Below are 24,250 nucleotides of genomic sequence, written 5' to 3'. Positions count from 1 at the left end.
TGCTTGACTGAAAGCAAAGATGAGTAACACAGAAAGCCCACTCTCCAAACTCAAATAATGAGGCAATCCTGCACCACCACAGTTGTAATGATCTTCAGGAGACTAGGGAAAAAAAGACATTTTTTTAAAAATGAAATTCAGAAAACAGATGAGAGAATAGGAAAAGAATGTACCAACATCACTTGAATAGTTGATTGAAGGTTACAGTATGGCCAATATTTTCAAAGATCATAGGAGCTGTAGGGTGGATGCTGAGAGATGTTATCCCTCATGGAACTAGGATGTGCAGTTTCAAAATAAGGGATCTCCAATTTAAGATGGAGAAAAGGAGGAATTTCTTCTTTCACTCAAAGACTCATGTGCGCAGTAGAGGCTGAGGCATTGAATATATTCAAGGTTCATTTTGACAGAATTTTGATTGACAAGAGAGTCAAAGGTGTTGGGGGGCAGGTAGGAAAGTGGAGTTAAGGCCACAATCAATTGAGTGGCAGAGCAGGCTTGATGGGCTGAATAGCCTACTCCTACTATTTTTTATGTTCTTGGTAGTTACATTGCTGCAATTTTCAGTAAGGTAGGATTCTACATACTGTTTCTCATAGGGCGTTCCATATCAATGTTTCGTTGCCTAAAAAAATCTTTCCTTTTTCTTCCTTTACTCTTTTAATGATTCTAACATTTTGCTGGCTAATTACTGACTCACCAACTGATGGAATTTGTTTTTCCAATAATCGTTTAATCTTTTTTGGCTTAAAGATCCTCTATCAATTTCCTCACAGTTCCCCTGAGTACCAGCTTGGAGTATTATAAAACTACCCGTAAAGGAAATTAGTGCCTTAGTGTGATTCTATCCGTGAAAACAGGGTAACAAACAGAGTTTAAAACCAAAAAATACAAACATTGGGGGTATGATTGGTGTATTATTTTGCTTGTAGTTTGAGCTGACGCAAGCCCATGTTTTTCCCCATATTGATAGCTCCATTAAATAGTTCAACGTTGTAGGTGTTGAGGAATCTTGTGAGCTCAGATTTTGAGTCGCCATCAATACTCCTTTGAAAGTGACAACTACTTCTGGAGTCTGCACATGCGCAATTAAACACACAAGTCCAGAAGTTGCTTTTAGTGGTTCTACACTGCTCCATAGGGTGCACTGTTGAAGCTTCTGCGAATGGAAATCAATTAGAAATCATTGATCTGATGAGAATTTCATATTTTATGCTATAATGTTGCTATTAAAAAGCACTGGAAAAATTATATCCCATTAATGCCATCTAACTCAGTTTTTAACAGCATACTAAGCCTTAGCTACTGCTGCAGAACCTCTCTGGCTCTGGAAAACTAATTTTCTATTTGTGATGTCAGTTTTTTTCCATTATGGTAAAAATGCCATAGCTTTAATTTTTTTTTTGTCGTTTAATATTTCAACATCAAATTTGTATGTACCAATCTTTATTTTACTCTCCACAAAATTTATAATAGTGAAAGATTTTCAGTGTATTTTGCTTCCTGGTGTGCTGCCTGTGAGAATTCTTCAATGTGATTGGCTGCTTACTCTGCTTGACATCACTATTGCAAGATGCCTGAAGATCCCCTTAACTTGGTGCTAGATTCACATGAAAAAAGGTGAAAACCACCGCAGAGAGATAGCTAGATCTTTTTGGGAAGCTTTCTTTGAAATCTGCAATGAGCTGCATCGTTTTACCGCTGACCACAAACTTTGAATCCTAAAGTTTAATTGGTGAAATGAAAAATAATATTGCATTTTAACTAAGTTTGTATGTAACAGAGCAGTTGGGTGAGCCTTCACAATGTTCAGATTAGCTCATAACCAACAATTTGTGTACTGCTACCACAGCTTTGCTATGTTCTGTCAAAGTCTACATGTAAATTAAAATGTAAACAGAAAATGTTGGACAAATCTAACAGGTCAGGCAGCATTTGTTGAGAGAAACTGAGTTAACATTTCAGGTTGGTGACCGTTGCCAAAACTGGTAAAAGTTCGAGATGTGACAGGCTTTGGGCAAGTGCAGGGACATGGGAAGATAAGATTGTGTGTGGTGGGGGGAAATGGAAAGAACCAAAGGGTAGGCCAGTGGTAGGGTGGGAGGCAGGAGAGATTCAATGACGAAAGGGATAATAGTGTAAGTCAAAAGAAGATGTTGGGTTTGTGAAGATAATTCTCTGCCCTGGCCCCATTCTGACCTCTGCCCTAAGCCTCCTACATTGTTCTAATGTGTTCAAATATCTAGTTCATAATTTGTAGGTTTTAGGATATAACTTTTATTTTTAGTAATTAAAGTTTAACTGTAGATAAATGAGAACATCTGGTTAAGAAAATGGTGGGCAGCACAAGAGAATGCACTTGTAACAAGTTTGGAATTAATTAACAGTTAAAAGCTAACCTATATTTATCGTACAAAGTCAGAGGGAGAGATGGAAACAATTGAACAATGGCCTGTTTCTGGATCTTTTGGTACAACCAGAGTGCCTATTGTTATCTCCATAAAAGCAGCTAGCAATTCTGGGAAGGAGGGTCATGAAACTCCATTAGGGATAGAAATTTATTAATATGGGTTACAAAATCAAAGAGTTCTGTTGAAGGTAAAATAATGTATTTACATTTCTGTTTGAGGACATCCCAAAGCATTCCAAGTTGTCAGAGATGGGCTGTGGGGTTTGGGGGGGGGGGGGGGTGGGTAGAAGGTTCTTTTATTAATTTAACAGCGATTGTTTGCTAACAGAAGAAAGTAGTTCAGTTTGGGAGCAGACAGAGGCAGTTGCAGCTTTGGTCTAGGTATAGATTACAACTCAGAGTTGGAAGAACCAAAGAAAGTAAATGCTATTAATTTAAGCCTGCACTGAAACTGTGAAAATACAAACTTCTATCATTCACCGGGTAGAATTTTGCCCTAGGTTGGTGGGCGGGCCCCAACGGCTAGGCGGCGGGCGGGCAGCCAAACTCCGCCGGAGAAGCGGGCCCCGCCGCCATTTTAAGTGGGCAGGCCAATTAAGGCCCGCCCAGCCGTCTGCCCGATGGGAAGGGGAGGGATTCCCCAACTGTCAAAGTGCGCTCTTTCGCGCATGTGCGCGAAAGAGCGCACTGCTCCCTGAGACTAAGTGCTGTCTCAGGGAGAACACTGACAGTGCTTCAAAGTGTCAAAATAGAAAATTAAAAAAAATATTAACATGTCCCCCTCATGTGACAATGTCACGCAAGATGGGACATGTTAATAAATCTCTCAAAGTTTATTTAAGATTTTTAAAACGGACATGAGACCTCATCCCGCCAATGAATGAGGTTTCATGTTTTATCAGAAGCCCGCATGGGCTCTTGGCCAGCCCGCCAGCCTTAAGGTTGGATGGGCAGGGCCTTTAATTACCTTAATTGTGTCAATGGCCTCAATTGGCCATTGACAGGTCGGCGGGCGGACAGCTGATTTCGCTGTCCGCCCGCCTTCCTGAATATTTAAATGGGGCAGGATGACGTCGGGGGTTCCTCCTGATGTCATCCTGCGTCATTTTCCTGTCGGAGAGTGGGCCCCGCCCCCAATTCGCCGACAGGAAAATTCAGGCCACCATGTGGAATGCGGGTGAGGCTCACTGTCAGTTTGGATTTTGTGAGGGAAAAACAGCTGGAAGATTTGCTGTGGCTTGCAGCTAGCGGAATAAATCTACAGTGTTCCTTGCAGAACCTTGTAGCAGAAAGCAATCAGCAGGGTTAGCTTGGAAAGCTGTGGGAAGACAGTTCAGTATTTGCCAGTAACCTGAGCAAGGAACTGAGGCATCCAGAGTCATGAGGTCTCTTCCTATGTAAAGAGCTAATGAAAGGACCCCCAAAGAATGTTACCTCAGAGAATAGCTGGAATACTAAAAAAAAATCAAAGCGAACTTTCAGAGGGCTGTGGCATACCTTTAGGTTGCTCCCTAAAGAAATGAATGAACCCTCAAGATATCGTATGATAAGGAAAGTCTTGAGGAAGGAACAAGTAGAATTCAGTTTATAGCCTAGGTCTTTATAAATTATAGTGTTATGGTAGTGGTGCTTGGTCTGTTTAATTTCTTTTTGTATACAATAAATTTTGTTTTTGGTAAAAAATGTGACATTGTGCAGCATAGTTCTGTCAGTTAATTACCAGGTGTTCGGAATTCTTCTTTAAAAGTTAACTGCTCCTAACAGGATAGTAACAAATGAAACTCAACATAAGCTTGAGGACAGCAACTCATCTTTCAATCAGGCACTTTACAGCCTTTTGGAGTCAACACCGAGTTCAACAATTTCAGATCACAATCTCTGCCCCATTTCTTTTGGACAGCAGTTTTTGGTGATGACTCTGCTTTTTCTACTTACAAGTGGAAGCGATCTTCCTGCACTTTGCCTCAGGGAGATGTGCGCTCTTTCGTGCACATGCGCAAATCCGCCGGGCATTACACTGGGCGGGCCTTAATTGGCCCATCCATGTAGAATGGTGGTGTGGCCCACTTCTCCGGCAGGGATCGGCTCCCCGCCCGCCGGAGATTGGGTCGGGCCCGCCCGCCCGACAGGCAGAAAATTCTGCCTATGGGTTCAAACCTCAATCAGGACAGGAACACAAAAATCAAAGCTGATATTCCAGTCCAGTACTGAGGAAGTGCTACACTGTCAGAGGTGCCAGCTTTCAGAGGATGCACATGGAATAAAAGGGACAGTAACAACATGAACACAAAATTGTCTGAGTGACAGGAAATAGAGAGTAGTGGCTAATGGATGATTTTTCGGATGGAGGAACATTAGTAATGGAGTTCTCCAAGGCTCAGTGTTGGGACCCTTGCTCTTTCTATATATTACTAACCTGGACCTTGGTGTTTCAATTTAAATTGCTGGATGATACAAAACTTGGAAGCATTGTGAACTGAGGAGGATAGTGTACAATTTCAAAAGGACATAAGTTGGTGGAATGGGCAAACAAGCGGCAGATGAAATTTATTGCACAGGAATGAGAGGTAATTTCTTTTGTTAGAAAGAACACAGAAAGACAATATAAAATAAGTGGTACAATTCCAAAGGGGGTGCACGAGCTGCGTGTGTATGTGCATGCATTACTGAAGATGGCAGGACTAGTTGAGAGAGCAGTTAATAAAGCATACGGCATTCTAGGCTTTATTAATAGGAGCATAGAGTATAAAAGCAACAAAGTTATGTATAACACTGGTTTGAACACACCTGGACTATTGCAACCAGTTCTGGGCACCAGACTTTAGGAAGGATGTGTAGGGATTGGAGAGAGTGCAGAAACAATTCATGAGAATGGTTCCAGGGATGAGGAATTTTTGTTATGTAGATAGATCAGGAAAGTTGGGACTGTTTTCCTTGGAAACGAGAAGGCTGAGAGGAGATTTGATAGAAGTATTCAAAATCATGAAGGGTATGGACAGAGTAGTTAGGGGAAAAAATGCTCCCATTTGGAGAAGCATGAAGAACCAGAGGGCACGAATTTAAGGTAATTGGCCAAAAAACCAATGGCAACATGGAGAAAAACTTCTTCATTCAACGAACGATCAGGATCTGGAATGCACTGCCTGAGGGTGTGGTGGAGGCAGGGTTAATCGAGGCTTTTAAAAGGGAACTGGATTGTTATTGGAAATGGAAAATGCGCAGGGCTATGGAGGGAAGGTAGGGGAATGTAAGTAGGTAAGTTTCTCCTACCGAGAACTGGCGCAAATACGACAGGCCGAATGGTCTCCTGAGTTGTAACGCTTGTGACTCTGTTAAAACAGATTACAGTCAATGTCACATTGCTGTTTGTGGGAGCTTGCTGGGCATAATTTGGCTGCCTCATTTCTTAAATTATACAACAATGACTACACTTCAAAAGCACTTTATTAACTGGAAAGCGCTTTGGGGAATCCTGTGATTATGATAATTGCTATATAAATGTTTTGATGAATCATATATTCTTTTGATCTCCTTGCTACAACTGAAAACTGTCTGCATCTTGTATGTTTTTTTGCGACAGAGAAGATCAGGCAGAAGTATGGAGACCTGCCAGGAGATCTACACATTATTGAGCTTGAAAAGGATAAGAATGGCCTGGGACTCAGTCTTGCTGGCAACAAGGACAGGTCTCGTATGAGTATCTTCGTAGTTGGCATCAATCCAGATGGTTCTGCAGGAAAAGATGGGAGAATCAGGATTGGCGATGAACTTTTGGAAGTAAGCATTGATAATATGGATCATATATGTATCTATATATATAATATATATGTAACACATGTCATTTGCTCACCAGTTTTATTGAGTGCATGAAGTGAAAGCTTTTTAACTTTGTTAGGATTAATCATGAATTGAGAAGCAAAGAATAACCATAGATTGTTGCTCTTGTGCTTGAAGTCTTACTGACTTAGGGAAAAGTGTATGAAAGGATTTTGTGGAATAAAACTTGATTGATTAACCGGAAGTGCAAGATGCACATGGATTTCTTTATCACCAAAACAGAATGCAATCTATTCAGCCACCTTTGCTTCATCCCCCAAAAATCCCTTACCCACCAAGGCAATCCTGCACCTTTCTACCCCTCCCAAAGCATAGAATTGGTCCTAACCAAAGTCACAAACAGTCTCTGTAGCTATAACTGATGTATTATTCCTCCCTGTCTTTCTCAGCCTCTCTGAAGCCTATTAAATGGTCAACCGCACCATCTTCCTCCAGCTAATGACAGAGCTCCCAACTTGAAAAGTAACTTTTGGATATTCATAGTTTAGCCTCCAATTAAAAATTGCCATTCTTATGTTGAAATTTCTCCATGACCTTGCCCTTTTCTATCTCTGCAATTACTTCCAGGTCTACAAATCCCTCCCCTGTTCCTGAACACTTTTTTTTTTATTTTGACTCGTGTACCTCCCCTCTCCTAGACCTCATTCTCTGTGATTTCATCTCTAAACCCCATCTCTCCACCTCCCTCTCCTCCTTTAAGACACTGCTAGACTCCAGGCCCCAGAAATGAAAGTTTAACATTTACCAGTTTTGAATTCAGCAGTCTTCAGAGCAGCTTTCACTGAGCCAGGAAGCTCCAGTGACATCCCCCCCACACACACATCAATGAATAAGTCACCAGGGTCCTATTGATGTAATATAACATAAATTCCATACATGTATATGGCTCTCACCTGATTTAGGCTCTGTGGTTAAAATGTTGGGCTGGTGGCTGTCTATTAACAGGAAAATAATTTTCCTTTGTAAGAATGCTAATTCATTTTCAAAGCTTCATTTGTTCAGTTGAGGTGTAGAAGCGTTCAGCTGGAAAGTGATTCATAGAAACAACACAATAGTATCTTAATTGAGAACATATTCAAGTTGAATTATTTTAATGATATTTGGTTTTTTTTGGTTTGCAGTGAATTTACTAAATGTTTCACCCTGACTAATAATGATTTGAACAAAAATGGAAAGATGATGAGTTAAGGATTTATTCAGGCTAAAACTGTGCCTGAAATCACCTCTTCATTCATGTCACAATGCCTATGGGAGAAAATGGAAACAGATGCTTTTATAAATTGATCAGGCAGGAGAAGGAGAATGACCGTGATTCCCGTGCAGGCCCAAGCCCTTATGTACTCCTTAAATATTTTTGCTGAAAGCACGCCATATTTCCTTCTCAGTGTTAGCTGAAGGAAGCAGAAACATTCACTGCACCAGCTTAGGTGTGTTCACATTGTAAATCTCTCATCGTTGGCTGCTTACTGAATACAAAATTAGGACCACTTGATAGTGACATTCACCAGGGGCTAGTCTGAATAATATAGGTTTTAGTGTGATCTATAAAATAATTACAGTGAAAGCACATCCACATTTCCAGTTACCCAGGTCATTGTTCTTAAGGTTATGATTTAATGCAGTATGCCCTGTTCACCTGTATAAATTTGCTCCTTGGTTGCTAGCCTCATCCAATATTTAGATTTAAATTTAGAAAGTAATTTAAAATTTCATATAGTTAGAAAGATTGGCAACCTATGCACTGATATGTACAGGTCATGAGACAAATGCAAATCTTTAACGTTCAGCTTGATTTACTAAGCTGTTTTTATTACAATGAAATATGTTCCCTAGTGTTACAGTTCTCATTTAATGGTAGTGCTGTAATTAGATATGGATTTTTTCTGACCCTGATGACCTCTGTTTAGCTCTCATGTGGTTTTACATCTGAGAGTAATCAAATTGTTGGCTACATTTGGTCATCAATTAAAATTGATGGACTTATTTGAACTTTTTTTTTTGAAAAAGACATGAATAGGTTGAAAATCATTACAGACTGACATGGCAATCTGTAGATTGCTTATTTGCTTTATTCTTAGTCTGTTTTGTCTTTTACTGTAATAATGGAAACACTATATGAAGGGTATTATCTAAAGAATCTAGAAGTCTTGCAGTTTGGCAAAGTGGTGAATATGTGAAAAAATAGAGGAAATTACTTTTTAAGCTTGCATTACTGCCTTCAATAACAAGATAAAATAGCATCACTTATTACAACTTAAGTATATAAACTTTCAGTCACATAAAATACAAAAATGCATCAACAGATATCAAATAATAATAAGAAAATCCTGTAGCTACAAATTGTCATAAGAACATTTTTTGGTAAATGCTATGAAAGAAAAGGTGATTCTGGTCAGCTCAGATGCTTGTATCTCTCTTCAAAACCTCACATTACTCTACTCTCAGCTGACTCCTGACCCATCACCTTATATTTGTTGTTCTAAATGTCAGTTGTGGTTCAGTTGATAGGATTCTCACCTCTTGAGTCAAAAGGTTGTGGGTTCAATTCCCATTCCAGAATTTGAGTGCACAAATCAAGACTGACAGAGGTACAGTTTTTCAGATGAGGTGTTAAACCGAGGCTCCATCTGCTCTGTCAGGTTGACATTAAAAAAAATCCCATGGCATCATTTTGAAGAAGAGCAGGGGAGCTATTCCTAGCCAATATTTATCCCTCAATCAACATCACAAAAACATTATCTGGTCATTATAACATTGCTGTTTGTGGAAACTTGCTGTGTACAAATTGGCTGCCATGTTTCCTGCATTGCAACAGTGGCTACATTTCAAAAGTAGTTCATTGGCTATAAAGCACTTTGGGACATCCTGTGGTCATGAGAGGTGTTATATAAATGCATGTCTTTTTTCAAGAGAAATATCCTAAAAAGGGCATTGGAGGCCTAAAATAATGAACACTAAAAAAACTATTTTAAAATAAGGTACCGTGACTGGGTAATTAACCAGGCTTACAATTCTTTGCATTCTTGAGACTGTTGCCAAAAGCAGCAAGATCCATCTTTCTATCAAAAAACAAAAATCTTTAAGTCCACTTCACAGAAACAATTAATAAATCCACATAAACAGCAGTTTAACTGAGCACTTAGAAAGCACCAGTTAAAGTTTGACTGTGGGCAATGATTCTTCAGCTAATGATTACTTGCTACAAGAATCTACAAACCACTGCCTGGATTGACTATCTTTAATTTATCACAAAGTTAGAGCCATCATAATTTCATCTGGTTCACCAATAAATTACTGTAATTAGATTAGCTAATTTCCTTAATCATCAATAGTTACCGGTTTTCAAAATAGACATGTTCTGTCTGTGACACTCCCCTACTGCTAGACAGGCAATCTGTTTCTAAGGTTACTGGAAGTATTGCACGGTGGCCTAGAGATGAATATTTCCTGATTTGTTTTGTCCCTCACGATAGGGTCATGTGTGTTGTTTATCCACTGCTTCACCACAGTTGAGATCAGTAACTCCCCCAGGCCCCAGAAGGAAAGTCCAAGCCTCTGCTGCCCTGAGTGCTCCCCCTTGCCACAAGGCTCTTGCAACATTTGTGCTCCTGGACTTGGCATCTGCTGTTGCTGGCCAGCTGCCACTTTCTGCTGGAAATGGCTAAACACCTGACTGGCACATTCAAATGAGGCATGTCAGTTAAAATCCTCTGACTGTCACTCCCATTCGAATTGCCAACTGCTCCCACTGGCTTTCTGCCAGGAGTTAAAGTCAGCTCTCCACTTTCAGAGAGGTAAAAAAATACTGATCAACACTTTTGAAACTAACCAGTCACCATTTCTGTTTACTGAATAGCCACGAACCAGCAACTGGCAAGAAATCCTGAAGAATCAAAGATTTTTAAACTGGTTGCAGCTACTCTCTTGGTTTTGAACCAGCCCAGTTTATATGCATATAAATAGCATTCGTAACATCACAGGCATAGAGGAAATTCCCCTTCTCACCCTGTACCAATTACAGCATTGCTGTCATTAGTGGTCTGCTCAACTGATCCTTCAAATGATCCAGCTTATCCATACAAGTATTTCTGTGCTATTGTATAGAAAAATATCCAATGGAGATGAACTCCTTTGTCAAGCTACTTAACAGAGTGGAGGGTTTATGCTGTCAATTCTTAATGAGGCCCAGTGCAAACATGCTAGGTTCAATAAGCCCAGCCATATGGTACCCTCACTCTTCTGTAACCTTTTCCTTATTCAAGCATCTCAATATCTTCCACACCCCAAATTCTCCTTTAGAATGCTTGTCATCTTCTAGTCTCCAAAACCCCACTATGATCCCTACACCGAGATCTCCTCTCGGATACTCTCGAGTGTGCAACTCCCCTTCGAAATTGTTATCTACAACTAAACTATCCTGCCCAACCTCTTTTGACTTCTCCCTGCTCCTGTCTTCAATTAACCTTACATCATATAAACTTCCCAATAGCCACCCCTTCAGTCTCACCATTTCATGAGATTGTGCCAACTGAGGTTTCTACCATGAATAAAAGATTATCTGACTTCCTCTTTGTATTTCTTACCATCCACATCTCGCTCACCATCTCCTTCCCCTCGATCCTCACATTCTGTTCCTGGAAAAGAACTTACCCTGTTTCCTCACCAGCACACTCATGAATTTCCACCACCTCTTCTCCTCACCCTATACCAATTACAGCATTGATTAACCATTCCTTCAACTCTGCTTGATGTCCTCATCCCCACCAATGCATTTACTTATTCCTTTTCCTGGAATTTCCAGTGGTAATTACCATCATTACAGCTTAAAGTTTGAGAACCAAAGATCTTGCTTGTACTAGGTGCACAACTATTGTTTTTAACCTCCATCAGATCTACATTAACCATGCTGAGTGTACTGTGCTTCCCCTTTCATAGTTAAGCCATCCTCCCCCACCGCAGGATCATGCTACAGGTTGAGAACATTCTACAGCTTCTTTTATCCACACAAACTGTCTCCTCAAGCTCTTTTGGCTCAGTGATAGCCCTCGGGCCTCTGAATCAGAAAATTGCAGGTTCAAGCCCTACTCTTGTACTTGAACGCACAATCTAGGCTGACTGTTAAGGGCATGACAGAGGTACGTTGCATTGTTGGAGGAGCTGGCTTTCGATTGAGACGTAAAATAGAGGCACTGTTTGCTTATTGCGATGGATGTAAAAGATCTTATGCCACTTCTTCAAAGGAAGAGCATGGTTTTCTTCATGTCCGAACCGGTATTCATGTTTCAGCCAATCCCACCAAAACAGGTTAACTGGTCATTCATTTCACGACTGTTTATGGGACTTGCTGTGCACCAATTGGCTGCCATACTTACCTACAAGTGGCTACATTTCAAAAAATATTCCATTTTGAGGAGTCCTCAGGCCCTGTTGAGCAGAAAATAGGTGAAGAGTCAAACTCAGGCACCCATTGTTCACAGAATCACACAGTGCAGAAGAGGCCCTTCGGCCCATAGAGTCTGCGCTGTTTTTTTTGTCATTGGTACCAACATGTACCATGACCTCTGCCTTATCATCCTCCCCCTTCAGGATGCCCTGCAACCGTTCAGTGACATCCCGGACCCTGGCACCAGGGAGGCAACGTACCATCTTGGAGTCACATTGACGGCCATAGTAGCATCTCTCTATTCCCCTAACTATAGAATCCCCTATTACTATTGCTCTTCCTCTCTTCCTCCCCTTCTGTACAGACAGGCTGCTTGTGGTGCCTGAAGTTTGGCTCTGTCTGCACTCCCTGGAGGAACCAGTGCCCTCATCAGCCTCCAAAATGGAATACCGATTTGTGAGCGGGACCCCAGGGGATTCCTAAACTACCTGCCTGTTTCTCTTTGACTGCCTGGTGGTCAGCCATTCCCTTCCTTCCTCAAGTCCCTTCAGCTGTGGTGTGACCACCTCTCTAAACGTGCTAAACACGATGCTCTCAGACTCACGGATGCTCCACAGTGTCCCCAGCCGCTGTTCCAGCTCTGAAACCTGAGCTTCCAGGAGCTGCAGCTGGACATACTTCCAGCACACATGCTGGTCCCAGGCACTGGAAATATCCCTGGCTTGCCACATGGAGCACGAGGAGCATACCACGGCTTTGAGCTCTCCTGTCATGACTTATCCCTTTAAATTAAACCTTTTAAATCAATTACTCTAGGGCCCTTCTTTCCTGATCTTTGTTACTATAGAATATACAAACTATAAACCACAAAGACCTTAAACTATAAGCGATTAAAGTAATAAATACTTACCTGACCTGACCCACTACTTACCAGTCATTCCTTTCCCTTGTAGCCTCTACTGCTGCAGCAAGGCAAGACCACTCTCTGAAGATTTAAGAAGTTGGATATCCAAGAAAAAATGCAAAGAGCACCTCTTCCCCTAATTCCCACTGTGCACCAAATTGCCAATACCCACACTCACTCTGGGTGTATCTCACTCAGGATGAGCTCTCTCCCCTGTTCGTGTGCAAGCACAGTGTGCTTCTAAATAATCCCTTTCTTAAATAGTGCTGAGGTGACTCACACTTGTTAAGCTTCAAACAGTAATTAACACCTATTCAGGCCCTAATCAGGTTTCAGGTGATTGACAGTTAACTGTCACACTGTCAGCTGAGTCAGCTACCTTACCAACCTTTTAACTAGACTACTGAATTTACAAAAAGTAAAGAGAAATTAAAGAGAAAGACTTACCAGTTCAATTCCCACTGTGCACCAAATTGCCAATACCCACACTCACTCCGGCTGTATCTCACTCAGGATGAGCTCTCTCCCCTGTTCGTGTGCATTATATTATATTAGGTTTGTGCTCAGCCAGTTCTATAATTGCTCATGATGCGTGCATTATAAGCAATGTGCTAATAGGATACCTTATTAGTGAAATAAACAAATTAAATTACTAACAACACTACGTTTGCCAACACCTCAAATAATATGCCTGTACATTTGTAAAAGAACTATGGGATTGCTATGAAAATTGTGTTTTAGTTTGCTGGAGTGACATTTAATTCAAAAATGCTGCTACAGATGTTGGCCAGTGTCCTTTAGCATGCATTATTCTGTAACAGCCTTCTTTGTCTATATTGTAAAATTACTGAGATATTAGAAGACTAATTTTTAATTCACCTGTCTGCAAAACATCAAATAAACACCTGCATTTGTTAAGTCATGCATGAATCAGAATTTCTTCCCAACTGAACACTGGAAAGACCAAAACCATAATTTGTGCCCCAGGCACCCACATCTCTACCAAGATCTTCACTCCCTTGGCACTGGCTCCATCCCACATTAGCATTATATTCAATCCAGAGCTGGGCTTCAAACACCATATCACCAAAATTGTTTACTTCCACAGCTGCAGCATTGCTTGCTTCTGCCCTGCTGCTGCAGAAACCTTAATCATTATTCCATTGATGTCTTCTTACTTGGCCTTGCATCATCCAGCCTGCATATGCTCCCTTTTGTTCACAATTTAAGTTGTGCATATAGCCTATCCTGCACTCGCACATTATTTCTATCCTCATTGACCTTTTGGTCAACCTTCAATAACGTACCCTAGCTGGTTGTCCATTTTTTCTATTTCCTTTATCTGTATTTTCCCCTCTAAGTCCTCTATAAAATAAGTTGTGTTAAAAGATTTTCTGGGATATCGAGTAGTAAAACTCTATGGGCAGAATTTTTAGGTCGACATGCGGGCACACGCCTGACCCAGTCGAATATGAAGCCGCACGAGATGATGTTGGATGAGCGTCCCAACGTCATCTCGTGCAATATTTCAGTCGGCGGGTGCCCGCTAGTGTCGGAAGCATGCCCACAGACAATTAAGACAATTAAAGTTGTTAAGGTTCCAATTGTCCCTGATTTTTCCTGGTCCTCCAACTTTAATACTGGTGGGCGGATGAACCTGACAGACGGACTTTGCATTTTTGATGACGTCTCCCCCAAGGATGGGATGAGGTTTCCATTATTCAATAAGAAATAAATAAAAATGTATGGACAAAATTTTCATCGTGTATATGTTCAGGTGGCTGATTCTGATGCGTGAACATTTTTTTCCGGATTTTAAAATCTTTATTTATTGGTGTTAAGTTCCTCAGCTCCCTGAGGCAGCTCTCTGCCTTCAGGGAGCTTTCATTCAGCGCTCCCCCACGCTTATGTCAGTGCCCGCCCTCCTCCCGCCCCCACCCTGGCAGCGCTGAGCATTTCAGCGCACGTCCTCACACTAGCTGGTCGTTAATTGACCAGCTGGTATGAAATCGTGGTCTGTGGTCCGTTCCCTGACAGCTCCTGGGCCCGCCAATCACACCTGCATGCCGACCTAAAAATTCTGTCCTATAAATAAGAACTACTCTCACTTACTGCGTTGCTTAATTATTTTAGTAACTTGTAAATAGCATCCTTTGCAACTGTTATTCACTGGCTTTTTTCAATTTTTCAGATTAATAGCCAGACACTTTATGGAAGAAGCCATCAAAATGCATCAGCAATTATAAAGAATGCTCCATCCAATGTCAAGATAGTCCTGATAAGGTAATAGTATTTCCCTCATTCCCTCATTGAAAAGGTATTGCTTTATCTGATTAATAATCAATCCAGAAACCAAGGAAAAGTAGGAGCTCAGGTCCAATCCCTATTTCAGTGAACAATATGAACCGTCAGTTGCACTCAAAATGACTTGCATACACAAATTTGGAATGGTAGTAAAATTCTGCCATGATTACTTATTATTCCTGCTATTCCAATCTCAATTGTACCCTTCATTGATCTTGGTACACTGGTTGCAGTCTTCACAAATATTCCCATCCTCAGTAATGGGGGAGCCCAGCACATCAGTGTAAAAGACAAAGCTGATGGATTTTCAACCACCTTCAGCTATAAGTGCTGAGCGGATGATCCAACTTGGCCTCCACCTGAGGTCCCCAGCATCAGAAAAAGCAGGACAAATTATCGCCCCATCAGTCTACTCTCGATCATCAGTAAAGTGATGGAAGGTGTTGTTGACAGTGCTATCAAGTGGCACTTATTCAGCAATAACCTGCTCACTGATGCTCAGTTTGGGTTCCACCAAGGCCACTCAGCTCCTGACTTCATTGCAGCCTTGGTCCAAACATGGACAAAAGAGTTGAACACCAGAGATGAAGTGAGAGCAACTGCCCTTGACATCAAGGCAGCATTTGACTGAATATGGCATGAAGGAGCCCTGGCAAAACTGGAGTCAATGGTAATCAGGGGGGAAACTCCCTGCTCATTGGAGTCATACCTAGCACAAAGGAAGATGGTTGTGGTTTTTGGAGGTCAGTCATCTCAGCTCCAGGACATCACTGCAGGAGCTGCCCAGGGTAGTGTCCTCGACCTAACTATCTTCAGCTGCTTCATCAATGACATTCCTTCCATCATAAGGTCAGAAGAGATGTTCGTGGATGATTGCATAATGTTCAGCACCATTCGTGATTCCTCAGGTACTGAAGCAGTCTGTGCCCATATGCTTAAAGACCTGGACAACCTTCAGGCTTGAGCTGATAAGTGGTAAGTAACATTTGCACCACACAAATGCTTGGCGATGACCATCTCCAACAGGAGAGAATCCAACCATCTCCCCTTGACATTCAATGGCATTACCATCGAATCCCCCACTATCAATATCCTGGGGGTTACCATTGACCAAAAACTGAAATGAACTAGCCATAGAAATACTGTGGCTACAAGAGCAGGTAAGATGCTAGGAATCCTGTGACGAGCAGTTCACCTCCTGACTCCCAAAACCTGTCCATCATCTACAAGGCACAAGTCAGGAGTGTGATGGAATACTCTCCAGTTGCCTGGATAAGTGCAGCTCCAACAACAGTCAAGAAGCTGGACACCATCCAGGGCAAAGCAGCCCACTTGATTGGCACCCCTTCCACCACCTTAAACATTCACTCCCTCCACCACCAACACACAGTGGCAGCAGTGTGTACCATCTACAAGATGCATTGCAGCAATTCATCAAGGCTCCATCTACAGCACCTTCTAAACCCACAAGCTCTATCACCTCGAAGGACAAGGGCAGCAGATGCATGGGAACCCCACCACCTGCAAGTTCCCCTCCAAGCCACACATCATCCTGACTTGGAACTGTATCTTTCACTGTCGCTGGGTCAAAACACTGGAAATCCCTTCCTCACAGCACTGTGGGTGTACCTACATCACATGGACTGCAGAGGTTAAAGAAGGGAGCTCAACAACAGTTTCTCAAGGGTAATTAGGGTTAGACACCCACATCCCGTGAAAGAATTAAAAAAGTTTCCATGAACTAGCTTGTGTAGAACAATGTCATGTTGAGAGTGACTAAATCAAAATCTGATGCAGTTAATACATTCTAAAGCCTAATTTTTAATGAAATGTAAGCATTTCCAGGATTTCATTTTGTTTTCAGTTTCCTTGTGGACCATGAAGAACAGGAGTGTTACTCCAGAGCCCACAAGGAAACCTTGGACATCACCTGCTGAACGCTTCCTTCCTCAACGGTGATGTCTGCCAATTTTCCTCACAATTAGTTTCCTGACTATCGTGGATCATTTTGCCACAATCCGGCAGGAAGTGCTAAGTACCTGCCCAAAATCCCACTGGGTTGGGGCTGGAGTCTGACGTGAGCCATCGCTAGGAGGCCCAAGAGTTAAATCCTGCTGGGTGCATGCTGTTGAGGACTGGGCAGTTTTATGTCCACCTAGGCCCTTGTCTGCACAACTTTCACTAGGAGTTAAAATATGGGCTTTCATTTATTTGAACCTTACTTTAAGTTCTGTGTGCATCTGATTTAATAATGAAACATTGTACATGTTAATGGAATTTGTTCAGTACCAGCCTGCTTGCTTTACTGAAGTGCATAGCTTATTGTAAATGACAGCCACATCAGCTGCACTTACACCAATCCTTCTTCCCTGCAATCAGGTTTAGCATCTTTCATTGGCAAATATTCCTTTCTGAAGAATGGTGACATATATAAAGGAAATCAGTAAAGGTATAATAGTTATCAATTGTATAGAAAACTCACTTGCTTCCAGTGGTTTATTGAGAGTTGTGACAAAGTAACTACAAAATTAAATGTATAATGACAAGAAATGCCTTATATATATTTCCAGTTAGCTATTCTTTTAAACCCAATCTAGTATTACCTCCTTGTTCCCTCACCCCTGACAAGTTAATTTAAATCCTCCCCAATAGCATTAGCAAATCGACCCACAAGGAAATTGGTACTGGCTTTGTTCAGGTGCAACCCATCCAGCCTGTACATAGTGTCTCACCCAATGCTGGTCCCAATGTCCCAGGAATCTAAAGCCCTCCCTCCTGCGCCATCTTTTCAGCCATGCATTCATTTGTTTTATCCTCCTCCTCCTGTACTCACTTGCACGTGGTACCAGGAGTAATCTGGCAATTAGTATTTTTGAAGTTGTGATTACCAATTTCCTATGAGCATCTCCCTAAATTCTGACTGCAGTACCACATCATTTTTTCTGCCTTGTTGTTGGTACTAATATAAACCACGACTGCTGGCTGTTCACCCTCCCACTTCAGAAGTAGGCCTTTCTGCTCTTTTAGCCTTTTCCATCATACAGTTTGATCATGGTTGGTCTGCATCTCAACTCCATTTACCCACTTTAGCTCCATATGCAGTGATACCCTTACTTAACAAATATTTATCAATTCCAGAGTTGAAATGTTCAATTGACCCAGCATCCACAGCCTTTTGGCGGAATGAGTTCCCGATTTCGACTAACCTTTGTATGAAAAAGTGCTTGTGCTTGTCCCATTGTTATGAATTCTCTCAGGCACAGGAGATCGTTTCTCTGTATCTATCCTATCAAACTTCCATTGAGAAATTAGTCAGGATTCTTCAGCAGACCCTGTAGAAGCCAACTCCAGGTAAGTTGACAAATTCAAAAATGGTTTATAAAAACCCCACCTTGTGTTGCCAGGGGAGCAGGAGTGCTTCCCTGATTCCACGGCAGTCATGGTCGCCCCCACCCCCACCCCCACCACCTCCCATCCTGCTGTAGCCTGCTCCAGTTGCCTCTCCCAGGATGTACCGAGCATAGGGGCTGGTGAGGCAGGTGGTCCAGCATTGAAATCTTTGTATGGCATGTTGATGAGTTTCAAGGACCAAATTTCACTAAAGTTCAAGCTCGAGCTGGTTGCACAAAATTACCCCCAAGCCTCTGTAATGACTCCTATATAATATCCATTAATTCAATTTGTGCTTCTAACTAATTTGTTTTATATCTTATGTTAAACATATTCATGCACAGACTCCTGATTTAGGTAACTGTCTCCACCCTGATCATATATCTTGCTGGTCTTTTTCTCACACTTTGATTTACTGTGTAGATTTTGCACTTATAGCCCTTAACTAGCTTTATAGTAATTATTAACATTTCTTAACATCCTTGACATACAGTAGTCGTAAAAGGGTATTTGATAGCTTGTCTTGGTAAAAGTTCATGGTACTTCTCTAGAATTAAGTATACACATTATAGAATTTAAAAACAAAACTATGGAATATTGAGTTTGCTAAAACATGTCTTTTAAAATATTTACTTGTATGAAGATGACTTTTTTATGGCATGGAAACTGAGGAATATGATCTTTTGAATGATAAGACTAATGACAGTATGGGTCAAGGGTTACAGAATTTATGTAGAAGTGGAGGTCTGAACAGATGAAGACTAATGGTATTCCACCAACAACAGCCAGCTGATTTCTTGTGAAGCATAAATTGAAATATCTGCTGTTCAGCAGTCTGCTATTGCACCTTAACTCTAAATGCAGTCTCCTCTACATTCAACACAGCTTGTCTTCCATAACTACATTGAAAATGGTCCTGTGTGTAACCATGCTCCAAATGACTTAAAAACACATTAAAGAGGATATGTTACATATGAATCTGCCTTTGATTGCTTACAGTAATAGAATAACATATTTGGAACAAAGTGTTCACAATTTTGAGTAGTCCTATGATTGCAGAGAAAGCAGTAAAGCAAAGTGCATGATGCTTTATCATTTTATCGTGGTGCATTTTGAGAGTTTGACAGTTACATAAAATATGAAGAAGATTATCATTGCACCTATTCAGTCAACAATTTATTGAAATATATGGTTTAAGTAAAGAGCTTGCGAAGAACCGATAGAATTGGACTGCTCTTAATGACACAGCTGCATCATGCTAACTGAATTATATTACCAGTTACACATGCACACAAAAAAGGCTCCTTTCATCACTGAGCTTGATGTATAAATTTTGTACCCGAAGCCTCAAAGTGATTTGAGTAAACTGGAAAGGACAAAATTTCCAAACAATTATTAGCTCATGTACTGGTAATAAGACATTCCAAACTGTGTAAAGCTATATTTTAGCATGTTTCTGGCCATGTCTGAATACCTGATTTTCTAAATGCCTTACTCATTAAGACCCTTACATATAGAGTTATTTCGGGTCTGCAAAAAACATTTGGGAGAAGCAACAGTGTTAAGTGGGGGGTGGAGAGGGAGAGAGAAATGTGCAAGATTTAATTCAGTACAGCAGCCCCTATTGTCACGGGGTTTGTTTCATTAAAGAGCACAGAAGTGAAGGGAATTGCCTAGCCTACTGGAGAATTCTTTTCATTCATGATCTTCTGCACAGAAGAATATCACTGACAATTCTTTCTAAAACAAAGATATTTCCTTTTCTTGTCATCTATATCAATATACAAATATCCTCATTTGTTTCTGCTCAAATGTTGTATTTGCAGTGACAGCAAGTCAAATGTTAATTTTAAAGCCATAGAGTCATAGAAGTCTCCAGAAAAAGGCCCTTCGGCCCACCGAATCTGTGCCGGTCAAACAAGTACCTAACTATTCTAATCCCATTTTCCAGCACTAGGCCCATAGCCTTGTATGCCATGGCATCGCAAGCGCACATCCAAATACTTCTTAAATGTTGTGAGGGTTTCTGCCTCTATCACCCTTTCAGTCAGTGAGTTCCAGATTCCTACCACCCTCTGGGTGAAAAAATTCTTCCTGGCATCCCCTCTAAACCTCCTGTCTCTTACCTTAAATCTATGCCCCCTGTTTATTGATCCCTCCACTAAGGGGAAAAGTTCCTTCCTGTCTACCCTATCTATGCCCATCATAATTTTATACACCTCAATCATGCCCCCCTCAATCTCCTCTGCTCCAGGGAAAATAACCCCAGTCTATCCAATCTCTCTTCATAACTAAAACTATCCAGCCCAGGCAACATCCTGGTAAATCTCTTCTGCACTCTCTCTAGATCACATCCTTCCTATAATGCGGATTCCAGAACTGCACGCAATACTCTAGCTGTGGTTTAACCAGCGTTTTATACAGTTCCAGCATAAGCTCCCTGCTCTTATATTCTATGCCTCGACTAATAAAGGCAAGTATCCCATATGCCTTCTTAACCACCTTATCTACCTGTCCCGCTACCTTAAGGGTCCGGTGGACATGCACACCAAGGCCCCTCTGATCCTCGGTACTTCCCAGGGTCCTACCGTTCATCATGTATTCCCGTGCCTTGATGGTCCTGCCCAAGTGCATCACCTCACAATTATCCGGATTAAATTCCATTTGACATTGATCAGGCAATCTGACCAGCCTGTCTATATACTCCTGTAACGTAAGGCTATCCTCCTCACTATTTACCACCCCACCAATTTTTGTGTAATACGTGAACTTACTGATCAGCCCTCCTACATTCAAGTCTAAATTGTTTATATATACCACAAACAGCAAGGGGCCCAACACCAATCCCTGTGGAACCCCACTGGACATAGGCATCCAGTCACAAAAACATCCCTCGACCATCAGCCTCTGCTTCCTGCCACTCAGCCAATTCTGGATCCAATTTGCCACGTTGCCTTGGATCCAATGGGCTCTTACCTTCATTATCAGTCTCATGTGGGACCTTATCAAAAACCTTGTTGAAGTCCAAATAGACTACGTCAAATGCATTGCCCTCATCTACACACCTGGTCACCTCTTCGAAAAATTCAATCAAATTGGTCAGACATGACCTCCCCCTAACAAAACCATGCTGACTGTCCTTGATTAGTCCCTGCCTCCTTGTGTTTTGTGATACAACAAAGGAAATTATCAGTTACTACAAAATTTATGATTTCAGTCGGTTTGTTAATTTACTTGGGTTGGTTAATTAATTTTATTTTATGTTAATTTGTTTCTTTTCTACCACATCTTTCTTTGTATCAGATATTAGAAGTCTACAGGTATACGTTATGCTGCTATTAGTCCACCTGTCCATTATTAGCATTAACTTTTCATTTCAGTAATTTAGGAAAGGTGCTCCAGATTTCAATCAACAAAATAAGTGCCCCAGCTATGTTAAAATGTTTAAATACTCATACCTAGAGCTGATCAAATGCCCCATTCTGTAAGCTGTGAGGTACACATTGGGCTGAATTTTCCCCCCAGTAGGGGCAAAGTTGAAGGGTGGGCGTACACAGGTGCGCTTCCGATCAGTGCCCCCAATTAGGGGAGTGGTGCCCTTTTACGTGGGCGGGCTAATTAAGGCTCGCCCAGTGTGACATCAGCACAGAAGCACTATGCGCTTCCTGTGCGGGCAGGGGGGGAATCCCAAAATTGAGAGTGTGCTCTATCGCGCATGTGCACAAAAGAGCGCGCTCATCTCCCTGAGGTTAAGTGCAGCCTCAGGGAGATCAGCTCAAAATGTAAAAAACCTAAAAATAGAAAAGTAAAATTCCCCTAACATGTCTCCACATGTGACAATGTCACATGAGTTGGGACATGTCCATAATTTTCACAAAAACTTAATTAAAATTTTAAAAAACCTACATGAAACCTCATCCCGCCCATGGATGAGGTTTCATGCTTTTTCTAGTTTGCACTGGGGCTCTTGGCCTGCCTGCCAGCCTTAAGGTTGGACGGGCAGGTCCTTTAATTACTTAATTGATTCTGTCAATGGCCTCAATTGACCATTGACAGGTTGGCGGGCGCGGAGCTGATTTCACTGCACCCCTGCCTTCCTGAAAATTTAAACGGGGAGTTCCCCCCGACATCACCACGGGTCATTTTACGCGTCAGCGAGCGGGCCCGGCCTCCACTCGCCGACGCGTAAAATCCTGCCCGTTGTCTTTGAAAACGTTTTGGGATAATCACCAAATTTACATTTGATTACATCAGAACTGAAGAAAGGTCATCGACCTGAAATGTTAACTCTTGTTTCTCTCCACAGATGCTGCCTGAGTTTTTCCAGCATTTTTGTTCTTATTTCATCTCGTTAGCCTGGTTTCTTATAAAGCTTAATTCTAATTCAACCCAACTACTGATATTATTGACTAAATACTTAGGTTAATTAAAACTTTAAAAAAATACTTCCACTGCCTTTAATTCCTCCAGTCTCGTTAGGTCTTCATTTTTACTAACTACCTTTATTCTGGGGAAAGGCTTTGACATCCCCATAAACGTCAAACAGCTTGTGACACATTCTGCATTTTCTATGTATGAGTTTTAAGCATTACTCTGATTTCTGATTTAAACATCAGAACATTTTTGAAAGATTATTGGGGATCATTACCGTAGGCCAGTTCTTGCACATACATACTTAAACCCAAAATACTTAAGCCCCATATCTCCAAGCTTTTAAGTTGGATCTACCATTCAATTCTTTATTTAGATACACCAATTGAATGTTAAAATGAGCAGAATGATATGTTATCAATCGCACCTGCTCATCCATAGCTTGGAATTTAATTGTGCTTTTTGCTATAAATTAAAGTGAAAGATGTATATGAATATTTCTTAAGAACATAAGAAATAAGAGCAAGAGTAGGCTATTTACCCTTTGAACCTGCCTTCTGACCTTCAGCCTCACATCTTAACAAGTACATATACCTTGATTCTCTTGAGTATTCAAAAATCTATTGATCTCTGCCTTGAATATACTTTACCCACAGTTCTCAGGGCAGAGAGTGCCAAAGATTCACAACCCATTGAGTAAAGAAATTTCTGCTAATCTTTGTCCTAAATGGCTAACCCTTTATTCTGAGATTATGACCCCTAGTTCTAGACTCCCCAGCCAGGGGAAACATCCTCCCTGCATCTACCCTGTCAAGCCTCTTAAGAATTTTATATATTTCAAAGCGATCACCTCTTATTCTTCTAAACTCTAAGGAATATAGGACAAGTCTACTCAATCTCTCCTTCGAGGACAACCCTGTCACCCCAGGATCAGTCTTATTTGCACTCTCACTCAGGCCGGAGTGGGTAAAGAGACACAGTACTCCTCCCTAAGGCCCTATATAATTCTTTTAAGAATTATATTTCTGAATTATTTTCTTACTTTATGCAGGAATGAAGATGCGGTTAATCAAATGGCAGTTACTCCTTATCCTGTACCATCCAGCTCTCATTCTAGTGAGGTAAGGACGTTGATCTGATCACTATTCATTCAATGCTGTTGCTATTCCAATAGTTTGAAAGCCATCTAACCTGTTGTGTTAATGAGGCAGTTTTATGAGAAATGTTGATTGTCAAACATTCAATATAATTACAGCAATTATTTAAAGTGAGTTGAACTTTTTGTAAGACTGGTCTATAACCGTGCTTGTTACAGAAATAGTACTTGGTAATTTGTCAAATGCAACCTTTGTGATATTTAACTGGAAAATCGGCAAAAGAGTGATATTTGAATGATTTTTATAAACACCTTTTCTACATATTCAAAGTATCAGGATGGAAGTATATATTTAGCAGTATCATTTTAGCTATTGATATCCAAATGTGTAAAATAGATACTGTGGATGTGAAACTAATGCATGTATCAGCATGTTTATGAATATTACACAGGAAATGACCACTGATCATCATGCCTGCCCCTTCTAACATCATAATTAAGCTTCATGACCCCAAATTTCTCTACTCACAAGCAGTCATTTAATATTCTGAATGA

General features: G+C 41.1%; 1 protein-coding gene across 5 annotated transcripts in view; it reads left to right on the top strand.

The window, feature by feature from the left end:
• patj (PATJ crumbs cell polarity complex component) overlaps positions 1-24,250 on the top strand; it is a 392,616-nt gene that overhangs the window by 239,976 nt on the left and 128,390 nt on the right. For all 5 annotated transcript variants that reach the window (XM_078561172.1, XM_078561175.1, XM_078561174.1 and 2 more), the window contains 3 exons: positions 5,991-6,187; positions 14,726-14,817; positions 23,651-23,720. In XM_078561172.1, the coding sequence (XP_078417298.1) occupies positions 5,991-6,187; positions 14,726-14,817; positions 23,651-23,720 (359 nt within the window). The remainder of the gene's footprint in view (positions 1-5,990; positions 6,188-14,725; positions 14,818-23,650; positions 23,721-24,250) is intronic.

The sequence above is a fragment of the Cetorhinus maximus genome, chromosome 17, assembly GCF_964194155.1.
Source record: "Cetorhinus maximus chromosome 17, sCetMax3.hap1.1, whole genome shotgun sequence".
In the NCBI taxonomy this organism is placed as follows: domain Eukaryota; kingdom Metazoa; phylum Chordata; class Chondrichthyes; order Lamniformes; family Cetorhinidae; genus Cetorhinus; species Cetorhinus maximus.
This window is presented reverse-complemented; position numbering and strand designations above follow the sequence as displayed.